The following is a 23286-nucleotide window of genomic DNA, read 5'->3' as shown; positions in this document are numbered from 1 at the left end:
TTCACCGAGGAGTCAAGCAATATATTGCTCCCTCCTGCGTATATCTCGCGAAGAGACCATGAGGATAAAATCAGAGAGATTAGAGCCCACACACAGGCATACCGACAATATTTCTTTCCACGAACAATACGAGACTGTAATAGAAGGGAGAACCGATAGAGGTACTCAAGGTACCCTCCGCCACACACCGTCAGGTGGCTTGCGGAGTATGGATATAGATGTAGATTTATAAGAATCACTTTTCAGCTTTCTTGATATAGTTCTGGTACTCTGTTGCGTAAGTTATACACAGAATACACGAGCAACAGCCTTTAATTCTTGATTACAGTTTGAAAGGCTCGCTTGCAATCTGCCATACTGCCTCCACATGTTTTGCAAATGTGACGTGTGCTGCGATCTGTTGACTTCACTTGGAACCATTGTTTCTGTACGAAAGGACGCGCATATAACGTCCCCGAAGAGTGCGTGCGTTCTCTTTAGGGTTGGTTGGTTGGTTTGGGGGAGGGGACCAAACAGGGAGGTCATCGCTCCCATCGGATTAGGGAAGGGTGGGGAAGGAAGTTGGCCAACTGGAATGAGGATGGCCGGACGCGAGTTCAAACAGTCGTCCTCCGAATGCGAATCCAGTGTGCTAACCACTACGCCATCTCGCTTAGTCTCTCTTCGGGGCACAACTGCAAATTTATACCTCTTGAATGCGTTGTGCAGTCCGAAGTATAGGTTTTGTTTCTGAATGACTTCAAATTAAGTACGAAAATCGGACAGGAAGCTCATCTAAACTTTAGAGTTGCTCAATGAGCCAGACAACGAATTTAAAATAGAAAAAGCAAAAACGAAGGTTGCTGCTGCTCTTGGTACGAAGGAGTCTGATTTAAAAGGAAAAGACTGAAAGCTACGATTAGAGAACATAGGTTTTTGCGTTACCAGAGGACTGGATGCAGTGCACGAAGTGTGGGAGATGGTGGCACGAACGGCGCTCTTCATTTGAGGGTGATATTGCGTTCGTTTGTGACATTTGCAAAGTGCGTACATTGCGTACTCTTAAACGCAGGTGAACGAAAGACAGAGCGTTTCCCTTTTTTTGTATTTTTGAAGAGTTCAATAAAACCACTACCTCTCTCCGGCAGTAGTTTTCTGAACACGTAGATTTTGTGTTACTAAATATAAACCTAAAATGATTTCGTTTTCCTACTGATAACAACTCAGATGTTTACTGCTATTCCATAACTGCGCACTCTTACGTATGGTTCTGCTAATCTGTTTTTATTTTATTTACTTAGCGGTCCCCCGATGTGACGACGCTTGGATCAAAATATTACAACTTATATTAAAATTAATGGTGTAATACATACCATTTTTTACTTTTTAGAGGTTTTTGTCTTTTTTCTAAATTTTTAATTTAAGTTTTATTTCATGCTTTTTAAAGTTTGCATTTTGTTACTGGACGCCGAAGGATCGACACTCTCTCTACATTCATACAAATACTTTCTGGGACGAAACACGAAATTGTGGACTGTGTTTTCATACATATTATTACGGCTGCAGGATTTTGGTAATGCAATATCGCACGTGTGGTTTCCACTTTCAACCTGAAACTATTATTCTGACTTTTTTCTTGTCTTTGATATTTTGTCACTTCCGCAATTTACATATTTCTTTTTTTAAAATTCACACATACATTCAACGACTATGTTCCAGTTTATACTCAGCTAATTTATATAACAAAAGCAATAAGCAGGGCTGATAATTTTAAATCAAGTCTGAAGAAAGTGGCTGCCATTCCGCTCTCTTCCAATAGGCTGCCTCAACTATAAGTGCAAAATTATTTCATTTATTACTGAATTGTAGATATCAAAGAGCACTACAAAAAAAACTCTGCGAAAGCATATGTTTATTTTTTACAGTTGAGTCACAAATGTTTATTTTTTACAGGTGAATCACAATCACCTTTTTCCTGTTTTGTAGACGCTGAAACGGGGAACTTCAAAACGCGAAATCGTCTTAGCTGGTCAACCGTAAAAGATAAATGTCCTCACGAACTCTTATTTAGATATTTTTGACCTCTACAGTCTGGTACTACGTACATTGATGTAGCTCTTATGTATTACTTAGCGTATATCAAGAGAGTGCGCTGGCGAGAAACATTTTTACTTAGTTTAGCTGACTAAGTTTGAACGGTTGAACAGATTTTCATTGAACATAGCTAAGAACCATTCCGATTAAGCCAGCTTAAAAAAACTGCATTAAAACTGGGTCTTTCGTTTGAGAGCAGTGATGACACCAACAGACACACTCTAAACTACTAGTAACAGTTCTGATAATTGTCCTTCTCCATGGAGGAGCTTTAGTTAACGCATTTTGTAATATATCTGTTCTACATTGTATACCTGGGTTGTGTTCTCATTGCACCTCAACTACCACTTGATATAAAACAATGTCTATACGAGAAGTATTTTTGTACCTTGTATTGTGTTTGTGTAAATCTCAGTTCAGTTGCAACCGATTTTTAATGTGAACCCCATAAACCATTAAGAAATAGATGTATTGGAAAGAGAAAGTAAGAATTCAAAGAACTCTTAAAAACTGTTTAACCACATGTACAGTTATCTACTTTACACAATCTCCTTACTGCTCGCTTCTATTGATTACACCCTTTTATTTACTTTAGGTGTCTACCCCCATAAGATATTTCCATATAACAACGGGGAAGAAAATATGCAAACGAAGCCAAAACTCTTCTCTTAAGGTAAACACAATCAGAGACGCTTCTACAGGTAAAAGACGGTGAACTGAGTTTCTTGATTTTTTTGTCTATGTGTAGACTATTACAACCTGTTATATAAAAGGAAAACAAGGAGCTTCACACACTGTTTTTCATTTAGTATATGACCATTAATGTCTACTTCTGGTGCTAGCAGGTCATGCTTGTTTGAAATAGCTTGAGATGAATCTTTTTTAGATTAAGACATAAAACCGTTGGTTGTTAATAACGTCTAGATCTGTTCAGCTAAGGTTGAATTTGGATACTTGATTAGTACGCTTGTATCATCGACAAATTTTACGGCTTTTGAATCTCTCCTTACATTCAGTGGATCATCATTTATGCACGTTAACAACAAGTGTGTTACCAGTACTGATCCTTGTGGAACTCCACTTATATTCTTGCATTCTGAGATTAGTTTCACGCCTGTGACACAGTCAATGAATGAGACTTTTTGCATTCTGGTGTGATGGTAAGATTCCATCCATGAAAGAGGGATGTCACAACACTTCAATTTACCAAGTATAATTTCGTGATACCCACTATCTTAGCATGACGCTGCCCCTGACCGGAACAAGGGCACCGCCATTTTAGTCACTTTTCACAATACTAGAGTAAATGTGACGTGTGTCATGGGCGCATCAGATGAACAGATGATGAAAATCACTCTCCAGACTAAACTGCTATTGATATGGGAAAATGACATTGTTCTAGGTTCGCTCGCTGTGGACAAGACACTCACTGTAGAGTCAAGCGATGCCTTTTTGTGCCACAAATCGACGAGCATACAGAGCAACCTATCATAGCTGACAGTTCACAGTCTGATGAGAGATGCATACATCAGAACCTGCCGATGGGTTTCCAGTCAGGGCAGGTGCTTTGTGGGTTTGATATCTTCAGGAATTTTTGCCAAGGTAACGATCTTGGTGCAGGGTTATAGTTCGTGGTCGACCTTCCCCATACTGTCGTTGGATGTTCCCTCCTTCGTGGCATTTTCTCCATAACTGTGAAAGCAACTATACGAACGATCTCTCCACGAACTCGTTTACCCTGTACGCCCCATGTTTCCGTGTTAGCTGCTACAGTTCAGTGCAAAAAACGGCGTCATGATGCAGTGTTTCCCGGTGGATCTCAGACTGCTTGTCTTGTGGGTAGAAATGCAGTGTGTTTCACCAAATTCTTCAGAATCCAGTGTGTAAAGTTTGTTTGGACGTCAGACTGGCTCTTCTCTCGTGCTGGGAGTCTGGCTGTAATATCGATTGTAATGGTGATAATGGATTCATCGTAGTGTGCAGCGTGGTTTAGAACTTTGTAAAATCATCCATACGTTCAAGAGTTCACAAAAGAGAGATTATCGTTTATGGACCTACTTTACGAGAAGAGGGAACTGAAATAATAAACACAATACTTTCGACTGAGCAGTAACACTGTGGGTTGAAAAAAAAATCTTTCAGTTCAGATGTTATTTGTGCTAGCTACTGAATTTAGCAAGGATCCCTTACGTTTACCAAGCGCTTCCACTGGTGTAAATATTCTGTTTCTTTACTTACAGTTCCATGATAAGGTACACCTTGTGCTTGTCTTCAAATGTTTCCAGCAGCTGGACGATGTTTGGATGCTTCAACCTGGAACAGAGAACCGTACGTTAAAACCATTTGCTATACATAAACTTCGTAGAAAAACAGGAGATAGGGAATACTCGGTTCATAAGGAAGTTGTGCTTACATTCTTTCGTGACGTATTCATACTATTGTACAAAACACATTGGGCTCTGCCCGCGCCGCTTACAAATCCCCCCCCCCCCCCTCCTCCTTCTCTCTCTCTCTCTCTCTCTCTCTCTCTCTCTCTCACACACACACACACACACACACACACACACACACACACACACACGAAATGAATATATATTACACATAAAAACACCATATTTCGCCATTTACAAGCCAAAAATTCTGCAGGTTTCAAGAAGATAGGGGGTGTATATTAATGAGAGCTTAGGGAAACACTTTTTATGTAACACATTAAATACTGAAACAATTTATGATCACATTACATACAGTAGCCGCCGAAAGATACTTCCAGGCACAGTGTAGGAGACGTCGTGCAAATTAAAATCCAAATTTATGTTGAAGGTGGGTGTAGACCATGGTACCTTTCAATCAGGAGCAGTTCTGCTCAGCAAACATGCGGTACCAAGTCGGTGAGCATCAGAAGTAACAGAAGAAGAAGGAGGAGAACCAGTTAGATTCAGACTCCTTACTTCTTCTTATTTTCTTTCATGAATTACACACAGTGCTGAAAACTTATGGAGGCAATCTGAAATAAGAGAAGACGAAATACGAGAAATTTGATTTTGACCTAAAGCCCCATTTTTCATCAACACCCTTTACCTAAAAACGAGCTACGGTGAGCAGGTTTCCAACAGAAATGGAAAATAGTGAGCAATCTACGTCGGATTTTCACATCCAAGGTAGAACGCGAAATTGGTGCCCATTTCTTTTAATCTGTACAGTAGTACCGTAACAGTTTAGAGTTTCAAAAACGGTTCAAATGGCTCTAAGCACTATGGGACTTAACATCTGAGGTCATCAGTCCCCTAGGAGTTAGAACTACTTAAACCTAACTAACCTAAGGACATCACACACAGCCGAGCGGTGTGCCGTGCGGTTCTAGGCGCTTCAGTCTGGAACCGTGTGACCGCTACGGTCGCAGGTTCGAATCCTGCCTCGGGCATGGATGTGTGTGATGTTCTTAGGTTAGGTAGGTTTAAGTAGTTCTAAGTTCTAGGGGACTGATGACCACAGATGTTAAGTCCCATAGTGCTCAGAGTCATTTTGACATCACACACATCCATGCCCGAGGCAGGATTCGAACCTGCGACCGTAGCAGCAGCGCGCTTCCGGACTAAAGGGCCTAGAACCGCTCGGCCACAGCGGCCGGCTTAGAGTTTCACTGTAACCTTATACTCACTTGTGTACTTCATATAATGAAAAAAAATTGCTTTTCTTGTTACATACATTCATGTCCGAAGGAGCTCTACATCAATATTCTTAACAAGTCCTGTAATATTGTATTTATCCGCCGAAACCAGGCAGCGCCTTTCATTATAATTTCCTCCCATGTATGGGAATAACGTAACGCGTGTACGAGTACAGGCTGCGACACAGGAGCGACGATATATGGAAGTCTTTTAAAATTTTAAACCAATTTCTCCCCATCGATAGCTACGCCGCATGTTGCACATGAAAAGGAAGGAAACTTGGAGTTAAATGTTCTGGAAACGACAAGGTCATTCGAGACCATAGCATTAGGGTCTGCCGGCCGGGGTGGCCGAGCGGTTCTAGGCTTTACAGTCTGGAACCACGCGACCGCTACGGTCGCAGGATCGAATCCTGCCTCGGGCATGGATGTGTGTGATGTCCTTAGGTTAGTTATGTTCAAGTAGTTCTAAGTTCTAGGGGACTGATGACCTCAGAAGTTAAGTCCGATAGTGCTCAGAGCCATTTGAACCAACCATTAGGAACTTCGGTCGCATAGTAGAGTGCAGGCTAAACAGACCTCGTACATGGCGAACTATACTCTCAGAGAAATTAAGCGTCTGAACATTTCTGCTGGGAGTATCCAGTGAAAATGGAATGTGAAGTGGGGTCATAGAAACTGTTCCGCAACGCTGTCGTGGAGGTAATAACAGGCGTGATACTATCGAATCAAAACAGCAACACTCTAAGTCGTCCGATACCTGAAGTCTCATAGGATAGTGGGAAACCTTACGGGATGAATGGCACGCTAAGTAGTCTCATCGGATGTTCGTCCAATAGTGATAATGACTTGCTCTACGAAGGAAAATATGAATTTGATCATCAAGTTTTGTTAGGATTGCAGTATCCAGTTTAAAATGTTGAAAGACTTAAGTCGTTAATTAGAATCAGCTTCATGGGTTCCGTAACCCTGATACTGTGTAGCATCGCATTTTATTTTTTTGCTTTTGTTATTTTATGCTATATTTTCAGGCTTTATGACCACTTCACGTTTATTTGCATTAGTGAATGTTATGAAACAGATTTTATTCCTCCAGGAAATAATTCAAATGTGAAGAGCTATGTTTCATTCATTTGAGAAAGTGGTGTTATTCTTCGAATTTAAGATATTTAACCCTCGAGCGGGTGCGCCAATTTTTTTGCTTGAGTAGGCGCGTGGGGTATTCAGTACCCTACCTTCTGTGATAACTTATAATTTCTTTAGGAATCGGTTAAACATTTATATGTTGCAGTAATACTATTATATATTTGTTTCAAAAGCTTTAATCAGCACCTAGTGAAGGAATTAATGATACAAATACATAACACAGGGAAGAAAAATTACTTTCACATTCTTCGATCGTTGTATTAAATACTGTCGTGAAAAGGTTTCTTTTGCAGTTCAGTCCTGTGCTTAGATAAAGTGAAAATTGCACACACGTTGAAAATTGTCAGAAAGGAATAAGCGAGAGCGTAGAGTACTGCGTGTCCCACTACCGTTTTCACTTGAGAAACAACCCAATACTGACCCGAATTCTGAGTAGCTGCCACATCGCAGGGCTCCGCTTTACGCTACAGCACTATGGAATTCCTCAATGGGGTACTCAATACTCCAGTGCGCCCGCTCGAAGGTTAACTGTGAAGTTCGTTATAAGCTCGCACAGGTGCGAAATTCACATTGATAGCGGTTAGCAGATGGTGCTGACTTCGTAAACCCACTTTTTAAATTTTATCCAAACGGCAGCGTAATAAAACTATTTTCACTTGAGCTCCTTAATACGCTATTTTCTTCGTGGTGACGATCTTTCACGTCACGTTAATTGAGGAAGATAGATGTGACCACTACCTTAACTACGAAACTACTGTACAAACTAAATTACGATATACAACCATCTGAAACAACGTGGAGCACTTATTAACTGAAAGGTTGACTTCGATTCACTGTAGATGGTCGTGCCGGATGTATTATGCTCTTGCCTCTCTGTGACTTGAGAACCAGATCACTCTGACAGTTATCAGGGGGCCATAGTTCAATGTCCAATACCAAGTACGGTGCAACTTTATCTTCTTTTATATACATAGAGCTCCCAAAGATATTAATAACGTTCGCTAAGACGAACCTCTGATGGAACTCTGAACTTTTGGTATTGTCACCATGCACGTATTCGCCGAGTTATATATGAGAAAAAGGGTATGTATACTTCACACTGGTTACGAGTGCGAAAGGTTCTCCCAAAGTAATGCTTTCTGGAATCCTAAACATGAAGGGTTTTTTTTTTTTCCTTCAACAGTCGCGGCTTTCTGCAGGTCACCACTGGCGAAATAAGCGTATTTGACTATCGCGAATCTAAAAGCTGATAAGGATTTTGGCTGAAACAAAGGCCGCTTCGAAGCTGGCATGTCCATGTGAGTACTGGTGAGGCTGGTGGTGGTGTGCTGACGTGGGCTGCCGGCGTACCTGAGGCGGCGTTCAATGAGCTCACTCCTGCCGAATGTGGCACAAGGACGGCGCTCCAGCGGAAGGTGACTGGCCCCGTAATGGGCAGGTGCTCGCGTCATGGCGAGCCTACGTACAGGGAGCGCCCGTTTCCTCTGCCAAACGCCACCTGAGGTCATTCGCCGAATTATTTCTGTTGCCGTGCTTCTGATTAATTATTCAGAGCCCTGGCAACGGACAGCTACCTTTCACACGCACCAGCTGACGACGAACGCGTCTGACAAACACCGTACGAGACTTTATGTTCAGTCTTCCATTTCATTCTACAGTGATCAGACAGAATGATATAACCGCCTACGTACACTTTTGGCCGTTAAAAGATGCAACACCTGGAAGTACACTACTGGCCATTAAAATAGCTACAACACGAATATGACTTGCTACAGACGCGAAATTTAACCGACAGGAAGAAGATGCTGTGACATGCAAATGATTAGCTTTTCAGAGCATTCACACAAGGTTAGCGCCGGTGGCGACATCTACAACGTGCTGACATGAGGAAAGTTTCCAACCGATTTCTCATACACAAACAGCAGCTGACCGGCGTTGCCTGGTGAAATGTTGTGATGCCTCATGTAAGGAGGAGAAATGCGTACCATCACGTTACCGACTTTGATAAAGGTCGGACTGCAGCCTATCGCAATTGTGGTTTATCGTATGCGACATTGCTGCTCGCGTTGGTCGAGATCCAATGACTGTTAGCAGAATATGGAATCGGTGGGTTCAGGAGGGTAATACGGAACGCCGTGCTGGATCCCAACGGCCTCGTATCACTAGCAGTCGAGATTACAGAAATCTTATCCGCATGGCTGTAACGGATCGTGCAGCGGCATCTCGATTCCTGAGTCAACAGATGGGGACGTTTGCAAGACAACAACCATCTGCACGAACAGTTCGACGACGTTTGCAGCAACATGGGCTATCAGCTCGGAGACCATGGCTGCGGTTACCCTTGACGCTGCATCACAGACAGGAGCGTCTGTGATGGTGTACTCAACGACGAAACTGGTTGCACGAATGGCAAAACGTCATTTTTTCGGATAAATCCAGGTTCTGTTTACAGCATCATGATGGTCGCAACCTGGATTCATCCGAAAAAATGACGTTTTACCATTCGTGCACCCAGGTTCGTCGTTGAGTACACCATAGCAGGCGCTCCTGTCTGTGATGCAGCGTCAAGAGTAACCGCAGCCATGGTCTCCGACCTGATAGTCCATTCTACTGCAAACGTCGTCGAACTGTTCGTGCAGATGGTTGTTGTCTTGCAAACGTCCCCATCTGTTGACTCAAGGATCGAGACGTGGCTGCACGATCCGTTACAGCCATGCGGATAAGATGCCTGTCATCTCGACTGCTAGAGATGCGTGGCCGTTGGGATCCAGCACGGCGTTCCGTATCACCCTCCTGAAACCACCGATTCCATATTCTGCTATCAGTCATTGGATCTCGACCAACGCGAGCAGCAATGTCGTGATACAATAAACCGCAATCGCGATAGGCTATAATCCGACCTTTATCAAAGTCGGAAACTTGATGGTACGCATTTCTCCTTCTTACACGAGGCATCACAACAACGTTTCACCAGGCAACGCCGGACAACTGCTGTTTGTGTATGAGAAATCGGTTGGAAACTTTCATCATGTCAGCACGTTGGAGGTGTCGCCACCGGCGCCAACATTGTGTGAATGCTCTGAAAAGCTAATCATTTGCATATCATAGCATCTTCTTCCTGTCGGTTAAATTTCACGTCTGTAGCACGTCATCTTCGTGGTGTAGCAATTTTAATGGCCAGTAGTGTATGTCTAGGAGCAATGTAGTAACTATTACTGACTGTTGTGGTGCCCGATTCTTTTTTGTGAAATGAGTGAACGATCAGTTTTTGGTCGATTTCTGGCGCTACCCACGACTCGTCGGGGAAGGAAGGTTACAAGCCACAGTGGGACAAGAAAAACTTTCACAGGTGCTCGATGCGGAGCATAAACTACAGGAATGGTAGCTGCACTATCTGGGAAAGTTGGCGCGTGTTCCACATAAGCTGAAAAAAAAGAAAATTAGGTCAAACTTCCCGTCGACGAATAGGTCACTAGAGACGAAACACGAACAGGGAAATGGGGGGGGGGGGGGGGGGGGGAAATCGGCCTGTAGTTTTCAAAGGAACCATCTCGGTATTTGCCTTAAGCGATTTAGGGAAGACGACGAAAAGCCTAACTCTACTAAATCTAGATGGCCGGACTTTGATCTGAACAATCTAGATGGCCGGACTTTGAACAATCTAGATGGCCGGACTTTGATCTGAACCGCCGTCCTCCTGAATGCAAGTCCACTGTCTTACCACTGCGCCACGTCCCTCGATCATACCGCGGAAATGTGCAAAGTGCAGTTGGATACCACCTCTCTCTGCAACCTCAATGTGACAAGTTTCCGCTCTGTCAGTGAAAACCGGTGTCTGTGTCGAATTAAGTGCAATTTAATGTAGTCTCCTTTTACATCAATGGACTTTTCCCAACATATGTCTAGTGAATAGTTGCTGGCCGCTGTGGCCGAGCGGTTCTAGGCGCATCAGTCCGGAACCGCGCTGCTGCCACGGTAGCAGGTTCGAATCCTGCCTCAAAATGGTTCAAATGGCTATGAGCACTATGGGACTTAACATCTGTGGTCGCGCGGTTCCAGACTGTAGCGCCTAGAACCGCTCGGCCACACCGGCCGGCAATCCTGCCTTGGGCATGGATGTGTGTGATGTCAGGTTAGTTAGGTTTAAGTAGTTCTAAGTTCTAGGGGACTGATGACCTCAAGATGTTAAGTCCCATAGTGCTCAGAGCCATTTGAACCATTTCTAGTGAATAGTTTCCATTTCTGAAGATACAGTTCTTGAAGACCTACAAAGAACCCATGTGCAGATATCACAACCTATTCACAGGATTTAAAACAATTTGTGTCTACAAATTTATTTTGGTGTGGTCGTAGTTGGAAGTCAGAGGACGCTATTGACTGGACGTTTTTTTTGTGCTTGAAATTCTTTATCGAAGACCTCCAGAGTAGATTGAACTGACTTTTTTTTTATCCAGGGCTATTTTCATTTTTTGCACGGAGGTCCGAAAGGCTCGTTTGGTATTCTCAACGTTTTGTTTTACAATTAGGTATATCATCAGTAAGAATTGTCCGCAGCTCGTGGTCTTGCGGTAGTGTTCCCGCGCCCGGGTTCCCGGGTTCGATTCCCGGTGAGGTCAGGGATTTTCTCTGCCTCGTGATGACTGGGTGTTGTGTAATGTCCTTAGGTTAGTTAGGTTTACGTGGTTCTAAGTTCTAGGGACTGATGACCATAGATGTTAAGTTCCATAGTGCTCAGAGCCATTTGAATCAGTAAGAAGTCTGTTTTGCATCCCCGATGGAAGACGATACAGACAGGAAATGTACAGATTGTATTTAAGCACAGACTTAATGCTTCTGTGTCCAAGCTGCTCTCTGGGATAGCTCCAAACAAGTCAGCCGGGCGGAGCCAGAGGGTCACCTGTCCGATTAAATATAACTGCGCAGCGAGAGGCAGGCCGTTCGATTACTTACGTGAAGCTGTCTGTCATGCACCATATTGATCTGCTACTTTCGACCTTGCTGTTTTCTTTGGATTTACTGTGATTGCGTTCTGGCTGGATTACTGTGCGCACGATAGGTTTGGCTCGTGACTTCTGATTTAATTAGGCTCGCAACTTAGCTATGACATTGCTTGCCCCCTCTATCCGGTACCATCCGGGACCTCCTACTCATGGCAGCTTTGCTAACCCAAATATGACTTCCGTTCTGCGACTTTATGGGCGCTCAACGGCGAGGGTGACTCGTTACGAACGATATACTCTGTTGTATCTAGGGAGAGATAGTAAACGTTTTTAAGCATCCCAAGAAACAACAGCCATAACCCTTGTTGCAGACGAAATGGACGGCGCATTCGCTGGTAAAGGGCACCAGTTACCATCCATCGCTCCGACTGCCGTTTCGTATCTGGCCTGAAATAGTGAGCCCGTTTCTCATCAGCAGAAGAAAATGCGTGTACTAAACTACTGCGTGCTTTTGAAACCGTGCGTATTTGACAGACTAATTTGTTTTATAATTTCTTTCCATCAGCATTCAACATATGCGGCACATAGCTTACACAACGCTTTCTCAAGGGGAATTCTTTGTGTAAAATTTGCCGTACTCTTTCTTATAATATGCATGTGTTTCAGCTATCTCGTGCATCTCCAATTGCCTATAGCGCGACGTTCGCCCTTGTCGTACAGTTTTGGGTCATCTTCAAAAGAAGGTCGTCAACAATGCGAGTGCTAAAGGAATTTGTTATTTATTCAAAATGAAAGAACAGACTCACTATCAGCCGTCACCTACTCTGGGCGAATATCCGTCGACGATCAGCCGTTCAAAATAAGTAATTTCATGTGATTATTCAATTTCTCGAGGCGTATTTCAAGACGAAATAAATCTCGGGTGAACAGTCTGAAAAGGACACTCACACCAGGCTGTTCATCCGAGATTTATTTCTTCAAGTAATTTCATGTCGGCATGGCATTCCAGTTTACCCAGTTTAACGATACACACGACACAATTATTTCGAATAGCTACATACACAACTATTCGTCAGATTAAGTTGCCACTTGAGATGTTACTGCGCAACATGGATACACATAATAACAAAATTTCATTTATACCAACAATATCTCAATGTCAGGCCGACAGTCTGTGAATTTACTCGTGAAGCATAACACTGCTCTCTCTCTCTCTCTCTCTCTCTCTCTCTCTCTCCCTCTCTCTCTCCCTCCCCCCTCCCCCTACTACTGAGTCGTATGCACTACATGTTGCGGAATATTCTACTTCACAGACGGAGAAGCGTTCGAGATCTATATCGGGCGTGCTATCACCGGTTTCATAATTTTAGTTCCATTTACGAGGGTGTGTTGAAATGCAAAGCCTCCGAATTTTTTATGTGAAATTTTTTAAAATAAAACAAGCGTTATTAACATTCCGAAAGTTTATTCTTCATATATATAAAGCACTCCGTCTTCAGGCCACGAGTGGCCTACCGGGACCATCCGACCGCCATGTCATCCTCCGTGGAGGTTGCGGATAGAAGGGGCGTGGGGTCAGCACACCACTCTCCCGGCCGTTCTGATGGTATTCTGGACTGAAGCCGCTACTATTCGGTCGAGTAGCCCCTCAATTGGCATCACGAGGCTGAGAGCACCCCGAAAAATGGCAACAGCGCATGGCGGCCTGGATGGTCACCCATCCAAGCACCGACCACGCCCGATAGCGCTTAACTTCGGTGATCGCACGGGAATCGGTGTAACAACTGCGGCAAGGTATATATAGCGTGTAACACAGCCGTTTGTAATGTATCTAAGTACGTGCGTGATAAACAGCGTGTTGTAACTCGAAGAGTTCGTGCACACATGGCGCACCCTCTCCTACAGCATGACAATGCCGGCCCGCACTAAAGCGCTGCAACATCTCCAACAGTCCGACGCGTTGTGTGCCCTGTCATCGATCATCCCCCATACAGTCTCGACTTGGGCGTTCGATCAGTTAGTTGTGAGCAGGCAGTGTTAAGCAGTAGAAGTGCGACTGTCGCGTGTCAACGTTTTGTGTCACAAATAGCCATTCCAAATCAAGTATTCAAAACATCTCCAAGTCCAGTGTGTGCAAAATTTGTCTCGCACACCTTGACTCCTGGGGAAAAAAAAGACGCGTGGACGCCTGCCACAGGTTGGTTTAAATGAAAAAAAATTGAGAAAAAAGTAAAATGTTTCCTGAAATGATTTGTTTAAAAGTAAGAAATAAAAGAGATTAGACACACATTTGACGCGCCTCTGAATGATGCTCTACATCATTTACAGCAACTAGCCTCTAGCACTCTTTCATATTCCAAGATTCAAAGTTAAACAATGAACTTTAAATTATCAGTCGGCACCTCGTTTGCTGCAGAGGATGTCGAGCGTTATTCAAAGGCAGTTTAAATGTTGCTGTAATTGATTTTTTTTCAATTTTCTTTATTTTCACGTTTTGTACAGAAACCATGAAATAAAATATTTTATTTTTGACACCTCGTTTGATTCCCTAGCTGATGCTGCTCTCGAACCCTTCTAAATTCAGTACTCAAGTCCAAGGAAACCATTTAAATAGCACTCCGTCTTCAGGCCACGAGTGGCCTACCGGGACCATCCGACCGCCGTGTCATCCACAGAGGAGGATGTGGATAGGAGGGGCGTGGGGTCAGCACACCGCTCTCCCGGCCGTTCTGATGGTATTGTTGACCGAAGCCGCTACTATTCCGTCGAGTAGCTCCTCAATTGGCATCACGAGGCTGAGTGCACCCCGAAAAATGGCAACAGCGCATGGCGGCCTGGATGGTCACCCATCCAAGCGCCGACCACGCCCGACAGCGCTTAACTTCGATGATCTCACGGGAACCGGTAAGGAAACCATTTAGACAGTTAAATGTAACAACTATGTAAGTTTTTATGCGCGTAACTCCTAGGCCCTGAAGAGATCAACTATTTGACACTTCATTTACATTGCTAAATATTCCAATTTTGCCTGAAGTCACTAATGATGTTTTTATTAATTTCAGAGATTAATTTCAAGTAATTAAATCTTTCTTTGCACAAATTGACCTCCCGGGGCTCAATTTGATTCCCCATTTGTCCATTTTCCAATCTTCCTTTGGCTGTGAAAATTTGGACAAAAATACATTGTGTAACTTCTAGGGAGCCTTGTTTTCGCTCCGCTCAAACATTAGACCAAAAACATGGGCAGTTCTTTTCTGGAAGAAAAAAAAACATCACGGGTGATGAGACTTTGTGTTATTGTTACCAACCTACCACAAAACGATAAAGTGCAGACTGTGTCACTGAGGGCTCACCAAGACCTATGTAGGTGCGAATGTGACGCGCGGGTTGAACAACATCCCAAAGCAGGACTTTTCGAACAGTTCCACATGGTTGGACGAACATGTGCGTTGTGCTCGAATGGGGAAAACACTGTAGAGCACTCGACGCATTTTAACCATCATCTTAACTTTTCTCCTTTTTTTTTGTTTGTTAACCCAGCCCTGTAATATTAAAGAGGGGGTAATTCTGGGTCCGCCTCTTCCACGTGGTCCCATTATTGTCCTCGGTAAAGCTATTGTAGGTAGTCTGCACTCTGACATTCTTGCTGTCTGACCAGCGCAGATCAAGCTTATTTTCTTTAGCATTTCGACAATCTTGCGGCATTCCTAGAAATTCCCGTAATTCTTGATTTTCCTTTTCTCCGTTACATGTTTTCTCACCGATCACAGGTCCAAAAAATTTTCCTAATTTATTCTTTCGATTATTAATAGTTTTTCTTCAACTTTCTTTCTATGTATTAAAGCTTCACGCTCATATAATATCACTGATAAGACCATTCACTTATAAAGGCGAATTTTGAAGTTAATACTAAATGATCTTTCCGCTAAGATAGCGATACAGCTGCAAAGTGTTTCTTTAGTTGATGCTAGATGAGTATGTGCTTCTATTTCTGTTCTGTTATCATTAATAAAAACAATCTATAGTTATTTGAAGCGGTCAACTGTCTTGAAAGTGAACTCATTTACACTACTGGCCATTCAAACTGCTACACCACGAAGACGACGTGCTACAGACGCAAATATCATTAATAAAAACAATCTATAGTTATTTGAAGCGGTCAAGTGTCTTGAAAGTGAACTCATTTACACTACTGGCCATTCAAACTGCTACACCACGAAGACGACGTGCTACAGACGCTAAATTTAACCGACAGGAAGAAGATGCTGTGATATGCAAATGATTAGCTTTTCAGAGCATTCACACAAGGTTGGCGCCGGTGACGACGCCTACAACGTGCTGACATGAAGAAAGTTTCCAACCGATTTCTCATACACAAACAGCAGTTGCCCGGCGAAACGTTATTTTGATGCCTTGTGTAAGGAGGAGCAATGCGTACCATCACGTTTCAGACGTTGATAAAGGTCGGATTGTAGCCTATCGCGATTGCGGTTTATCGTATCGCGACATTGCTGCTCGTGTTGGTCGAGATCCAATGACTGTTAGCAGAATATGGAATCGGTAGGTTCAGGAGGGTAATACGGAACGCCGTGCTGGATCCCAATGGCCTCGTATCGTTAGCAGTCGAGATGACAGGCAGCTTATCCGCATGGCTGTAACGGATCGTGCAGCCACGTCTCGATCCCTGAGTCAACAGAGGGTGACGTTTGCAAGACAACAACCATCTGCACGTACAGTTGGACGACGTTTGCACCAGCATGGACTATCAGCTCGGAGACCATGGCTGCGGTTACCCTTGACGCTGCATCACAGACAGGAGCGCCTGCGATGGCGTACTCGACGACGAACCTGGGTGCACGAATGGCAAAACGTCATTTTTTCGGATGAATCCAGGTTCTGCTTACAGCATCATGATTGTCACACCCGCGTTTGGCGACATCGCGGTGAACGTACATTGGAAGCGCGTATTAGTCACCTGGCGTGATGCTATGGGGTGCCGTTGGTTACCCGTCTCGGTCACCTCTTGTTCGCACTGACGGCACTTTGAACAGTGGACGTTACATTTTAGATGTGTTACGATCCGTGGCTCTACCCTTCATACGATCCCTGCGAAACCCTACATTTCAGCAGGATTATGCACGACCGCATGTTGCAGATCCTGTACGGGCCTTTCTGGATACAGAAAATGTTCGACTGCTGTCCTGGCCAGCACGTTCTCCAGATCTCTCACCAACTGAAAACGTCTGGTCAATGGTGGCCGAGCAACTGGCTCGTCACTTGACGAACTGTGGTATCGTGTTGAAGCTGCATGGGTATCTGTACCTGTACACGCCATCCAAGCTCTGTTTGATTCAATTCCCACGCGTATCAAGGCCATTATTACGGCCAGAGGTGGTTGTTCTGGGTATTGATTTCTCAGGATCTATGCACCCAAACTGCGTGAAAATGTAATCACATGTCAGTTCTAGTATAATATATTTGTCCAATGAATACCCGTTTATCATCTGCATTTCTTCTTGGTGTAGCAATTTTAATGGCCAGTAGTGTACATTCAATGGTGCATTTTCTTACTTGTGACCAAATATTGTTTTTTTTTTCTTCAATAACAGATAATCCTGTTTTCACAGCCATTTTATAGTAGTTTTGCATGTTAGGTGGGAAGGGCCCGGGAATCCAAATTTTGACTCACTCAAAATCTTATATTGGTAGACATTCTCAACAATGGATAAGAACGATGGCCGGTGTGGCCGTGCGGTTCTAGGCGCTTCAATCCGGAACCGCGTGACCGCTACGGTCGCAGGTTCGAATCCTGCCTCGGGCATGGATGTGTTTGATGTCCTTAGGTTAGTTAGGTTTAAGTAGTTCTAAGTTCTAGGGGACTGATGACCACAGATGTTAAGTCCCATGGTGCTCAGAGCCATTTGAACGGTTAAGAACGTTCTAACATTTCCAAAACCGTTTAGAAGGAAATCAGCGCAACGCCTCCATTTTTATTACCGTCGGACCTAATGCTTTTCCTAAAAAGACGTAATTCTTCCGTGTTGATAGATACTAATGACAGCTACACCTGAAAATGTAAACATCCTTAACCTTTCAAAAAAATATGGCATACCGAACTTTGATTGTAAAGATCAAGCTATGAATGATGATGCTTTCAGTTATTATACGAGATTCTAAGCGCTAGTAACAACGTCAGAACTGAAATCGTATCGTAGCAACGAGCGATTTGGAATGCTGTGAATTGGCCACAAACAAAAGAGATAACCACAGAACGCCTCTGTCAACAGCTCGTAAAAAACGTGGAGTGTCTGCGCGTCAACTTCGACCAGAAGTTAGTGGTAATCGATCTTCTCCGTCCTGAATTACAAGAGTTTTTCGTTTTAATGTACCTTTACATAATGAAGACTGTAAACCCATGCGCCACAGCGCGTGCTGTCAGACTGGTAAAAATTTATGGACAATGAAGTCGAAGGCCAGCAACAGTTCACTTTGAATACGTACTTCCGCTGCGTTACACAGTTTTAGAAAAATATTAATAGTTTAAGATGGGTAGGCAATGTTGAAGAAGACTAGTACTAAACCCAACTCTTGCATCTATCGCGAATCTCTCGCCCAACACAAAGTCCCAAGCGACTGAGATAAAGCGCTTGTGACTTCAGTATATAAGAATGGTAAAAGATCGGACCCGCAAAATAAAAGACCAATATTCCTAACTTCTGTTTGCTGCAGAATACTTGAACACATTTTCAGATCAAATATAATAAACCTCCTTGAGACTCAGAAGCTTATGTCCAAAAATTAGCATGGTTTTGGAAAGCATCGCCCGTGCGAAGCTCAAATTGCTGTTTTCTCACATGATGTACCCAGAACTATGGAACAAGGGCAACATGCAGATTCCATATTTCTAGATTTCCGGAAAGCATTTGACCGGTGTCCCATTGTAGGCTGTTAACGGAGGTACGAGCATATGGAATAAGTTCACATATATGTGAGTGGCTGAAGTACTTCTTAAATGATAGAACCCAATATATTGTCCTCGACAGCGAGCGTTCATCAGATACAAGGGTATCATCAGGGGAGCCTCAAGGAAGTGTTCTCCATATACACTATGTGATTAAAAGTATCCGGACACTCCTAAAAACATACGTTTTTCATTTAGGTGCATTGTGCTGCCACCTACTGCCAGGTACTCCATATCAGTGACCTCAGTAGTCATTAGACATTGTGAGAGAACAGAACGGGGCGCTCCGCGGAACTCACGGACTTCGATCGTAGTGAAGTGATTGGGTGTCACTTCTGTCACACGTTTATACGCTAGATTTCCACACTCCTAAACATCCCTAGGTTCACTGTTTCCGATGTGATAGTGATATGGAAACGTGAAGGGACACGTACAGCATAAAAGCGTACAGACCGATCTCGTCTGTTGACTGACTGCGACCGCCGACTGTTGAAGTGGGTCGTAAGGTGTAATAGGCAGACATCTATCCAGACCATCACACGGGAATTCAAAACTGCATCAGGATAGACTGCAAGTACTATGACAATTAGACGGGAGGTGAGAAAACTTGAATTTCATGGTCGAGCGGCTGCTCATAAGAGACACATCACGCCGGTAAATGGCGAACAACGCCTCGTTTGGTGTAAGGAGCGTAAACGTTGAACGATTGAACAGTGGAAAGACGTTGTGTGGAGTGACGAATCACGGTATACAATGTGGCGATCCGATGGCAGGGTGTAGGTATGGCGAATGCCCGGTGAACGTCATCTGCCAGTATGTGTAGTGCCAACAGTAAAATTTGGAGGCGGTGGTGTTATGGTGTGGTCGTGTTTTCCATGGAGGGGGCATACACCCCTTGTTGTTTTGCGTCGTACTATCACAGCACAGGCCTACATTGATGTTTTAAGCACCTTCTTGCTTCCCAGTGTTGAAGAGCAATTTGGGGACGGCGATTGCATCTTTCAACAAAAATGGTTCAAATGGCTCTGAGCACTATAGGACTTAACTTCTGAGGTCATCAGTCCCCTAGAACTCAGAACTACTTAAACCTAACTAACCTAAGGACATCACACACATCCATGCCCGAGGCAGGATTCGAACCTCCGACCGTAGCAGTCACGCTGTTCCGGACTGAAGTGCCTAGAACCGCACGGCCACCGCGGCCGGCTGAGTGACTGTAGGAAGATACAAGACGACTTAGACAAAATTTCCATTTTGTATGATGAATGGCAGCTAGCCCTAAATGAGGAAAAATGTAAATGAGTGTGAAAATCAAATTTGTAATGTTCGGATACAGTATTGCTAGTGTCCTACTTGACACAGTCTGGGCGTAACGTTGCAAAGCGATAAGATGTGGAACGAGTCTGTGAGAACTGTGGTAGGGAAGACGAATGGTCGACGACGGTTTATTGGGATAATTTTAGGAAAAAGTGGTTCACCTGTGAAGGTGGCCGCATATAGAACGCCGGTGCAACCCTTTCTTGAGTACTGCTTGTTTGGGATACGTACCAGTTGGGACTGAAGGAAGACATCGAAGCAATTCAGAGGCGGGTTGCTAGATTTGTTACGATACGTTCGAACACCACTCAAGTGTTGCGAAGATTCTTCGGGAACTGAAATGGTAATCCCTGGAAGGAAGGCGACGTTCTTCTCAAGAAACACTATTGAGAAAATTTAGAAAAAAATGGTTCAAATGGCTCTGAGCACTATGGGACTACAGTCCCCTAGAACTTAGAACTACTTAAACCCAACTAACCTAAGGACATCACACACATCCATGCCCGAGGCAGGAGTCGAACCTGCGACCGTGGCGGTCGCGCGGTTCCAGACTGTAGCGCCTAGAACCGTTCGGCCACTCCGGCCGGCGGAGAAAATTTAGAGAACCGGTATTTGAAACTGACTGGCGAACGATTCTACTGCCGTCAACATACATTGCGTGTAAGCACCACGAAGATAAGACACTAGAAATTAAGGCTCATATGGCGGCACAACTTGACCAGAAGAAGGGATCGGTTGGTAGGACATGTTCTGAGGCATGAAGGGATCACCAATTTAGTATTGGAGGGCAGCGTGGAGGGTAAAAATCGTAGAGGGAGACCAAGAGATGAATACACTAAGCAGATTCAGAAGGATGTAGGTTGCAGTAGGTACTGGGAGATGAAAAAGCTTGCACAGGATAGAGTAGCATGGAGAGCTGCATCAAACCAGTCTCAGGACTGAAGACCACAACAACAACAACAATGGCGGCATACAGACAGTCGTTTTCCCTTTGCTCTATTTGCGAGTGGAACAGGAAAGGAAATGACAAGTAGTGGTACAGGGTACCCTCCGCCACGCACCGTACGTTGGCTTGCGCAGTAGCTATGTGGATTTAGAACTTGCTGTGATAAACCTTCGTGAATCGTTAGAGACGAAGCACAAACATGGGTTGAGAGAAAGAAAGGAATGAAATCAGCTGTGGCCTTTACATTTGCCTTAGGCGTTTTATAGAAACTACAGGAAATATAGTCCGCCCCTGGTAGCTGAGTGGTCAGCGGGGACGGAATGTCATACCTAACGGCCCGGGTTCGATTTCCGGCTGGCTCAAAAATGGCACTGAGCAATACGCGACTTAACGTCTGAGGTCATCAGTCGCCTAGAACTTAGAACTAAGTAAACCTACCTAACCTAAGGACATCACACACAACCATGCCCGAGGCAGGATTCGAACCTGCGACCGTAGCGGTCGCTCGGCTCCAGATTGTAGCGCCTAGAACCGCACGGCCACTCCAGCCGGCGATTCCCGGCTGGGTTGGAGATTTTCTCCGCTCAGGGACTGGGTATTGTGTTGCCCTTACCATCATCATTTCATCCCCATCGACACGCAAGTCGCCGAAGTGGCGTCAACTGGAAAGACTTGCACCAGGCGAACGGTCTATCCGACGGGAGGCCCTAGCCACACGGTATTTTAATTTGCATTTACAGGAAATATAAATGGAGATGGCACTACAGAGAAATGAGAAATGAAGCCCGCCCGGTTGGCCGTGCAGTCTACCGCACGGCTTTCCGGGCGGGAAGGAGAGCTTGGTCCCCGGCACGAATCCGCCCGGTTTTTAGGCGGTTTTCCATCTGCCTCGGCGAATGCGGGCTGATTCCCCTCATTCCGCCTCAGTTACACTATGTCGGCGATTGCTGCGCAAACAAGTTCTCCACGTACGCGTACACCATCATTACTCTACCACGCAAACATAGGGGTTACACTCGTCTGGTGTGAGACGTTCGCTTGGGGGTCCACCGGGGGCCGAACTGCACAATAACCCTGGGTTCGGTGTGGGGCAGCAGAGAGGTGAAGTGGACTGCGGCAGTCGTCGTGGGGTTGTGGACCACTGCGGCTGCGGCGGGGACGGAGCCTCTCCGTTGTTTCTGGGTCCCCGGTTAACATCAGTAAAATGCAGTACAGTACAGAGAAATGAAACCTGCTCCTCCCTAATGTGAGCACAGTGAGTCAACACTCTTTTGGTGCTTGAATGGAGCAGCTTGCCATCAGTTTCTGCTTACCGCACCTGCGTAATTGCTGTCCGCATTACGAAAAGCTGTGCGCACCAACTTATAACGTAGAGGAGATGCTACCCAAGCTCACTTCTGTGCTGACGTGCGAGCAGAGATGTCCACTCTGAGGACGTTGGGTAAGTAGAGCAAGAATTCTTGAGGATAAAATGTTCGCCTGACTTAACGACCTTTAATTTTTCTTTTCCTTGGAGGGGGGGTCAGAAGCGTGGCAGTCATTACTCTGACTGTCACCAGAGCTGAGTGCCCTGTGATGTGTTTCACCATAAGAAGCATAACCTTGTCTTGCTCAGCTGATTTGAACAAACATTACTGCAAAGGTAAGTGGCCCAAGGCAGACTTGCCTGAACAAATGTTTTAGACATATTCGAACACGCCTTTAATGACACTTACTTTTTTGTTAACTCATTCTCAAAACTGAAGTTTCGTGTGCACAGTTCATAATCGTCGCGTTAAAAGGGATTTGATCTGTGACTTTTTGTCAAGAAGTACCATTCCGAATTCTATTAAATGATGTGTTGCGGCCTTAATAACGTCGGAAAACGTTTCACATGAACCACCTGAGTATAAATAACAGCTCCACCAATGCACTGCCCTTGTATATCTTATGTAGGCGTTACTACCACCGTCTGTACATGGGCATGTCGCTACCCCACTGACTTTGACACCTCAATGTTTTTCTCTCCTCCTTGTTCTTCCAATCACAGAAGACGCGCAGGAAGAATTTTTGTCACTGACCCTTTCTAAAACACCGCGTTTCTCTAATTCTGCCACGACGATCATAACAAGAGTTGTCTGCAGCGGAGGAAGTAATGTATTTATTAACTCATACTGAAATGTGGAAAATGTTATATCAATCTTGATAGCTAAGCTGTCCATCACGCAAAAAGCTAGAAGTCTCTCTCACTGTAACT

General features: G+C 44.4%; 1 protein-coding gene across 1 annotated transcript in view; it reads right to left on the bottom strand.

The window, feature by feature from the left end:
* Nucleotides 1–23286, bottom strand: part of LOC124722708 (calcium/calmodulin-dependent protein kinase type 1-like) — a 649848-nt gene that overhangs the window by 73155 nt on the left and 553407 nt on the right. The window contains exon 3 of the mRNA XM_047247845.1: nucleotides 4312–4386. Within this exon, the coding sequence (XP_047103801.1) occupies nucleotides 4312–4386 (75 nt within the window). The remainder of the gene's footprint in view (nucleotides 1–4311; nucleotides 4387–23286) is intronic.

This window comes from Schistocerca piceifrons, chromosome X (genome assembly GCF_021461385.2).
Source record: "Schistocerca piceifrons isolate TAMUIC-IGC-003096 chromosome X, iqSchPice1.1, whole genome shotgun sequence".
Classification (NCBI taxonomy): domain Eukaryota; kingdom Metazoa; phylum Arthropoda; class Insecta; order Orthoptera; family Acrididae; genus Schistocerca; species Schistocerca piceifrons.
Note: the sequence above shows the minus strand (reverse complement) of the source record. Positions and strands in the feature narration are given on the sequence as shown.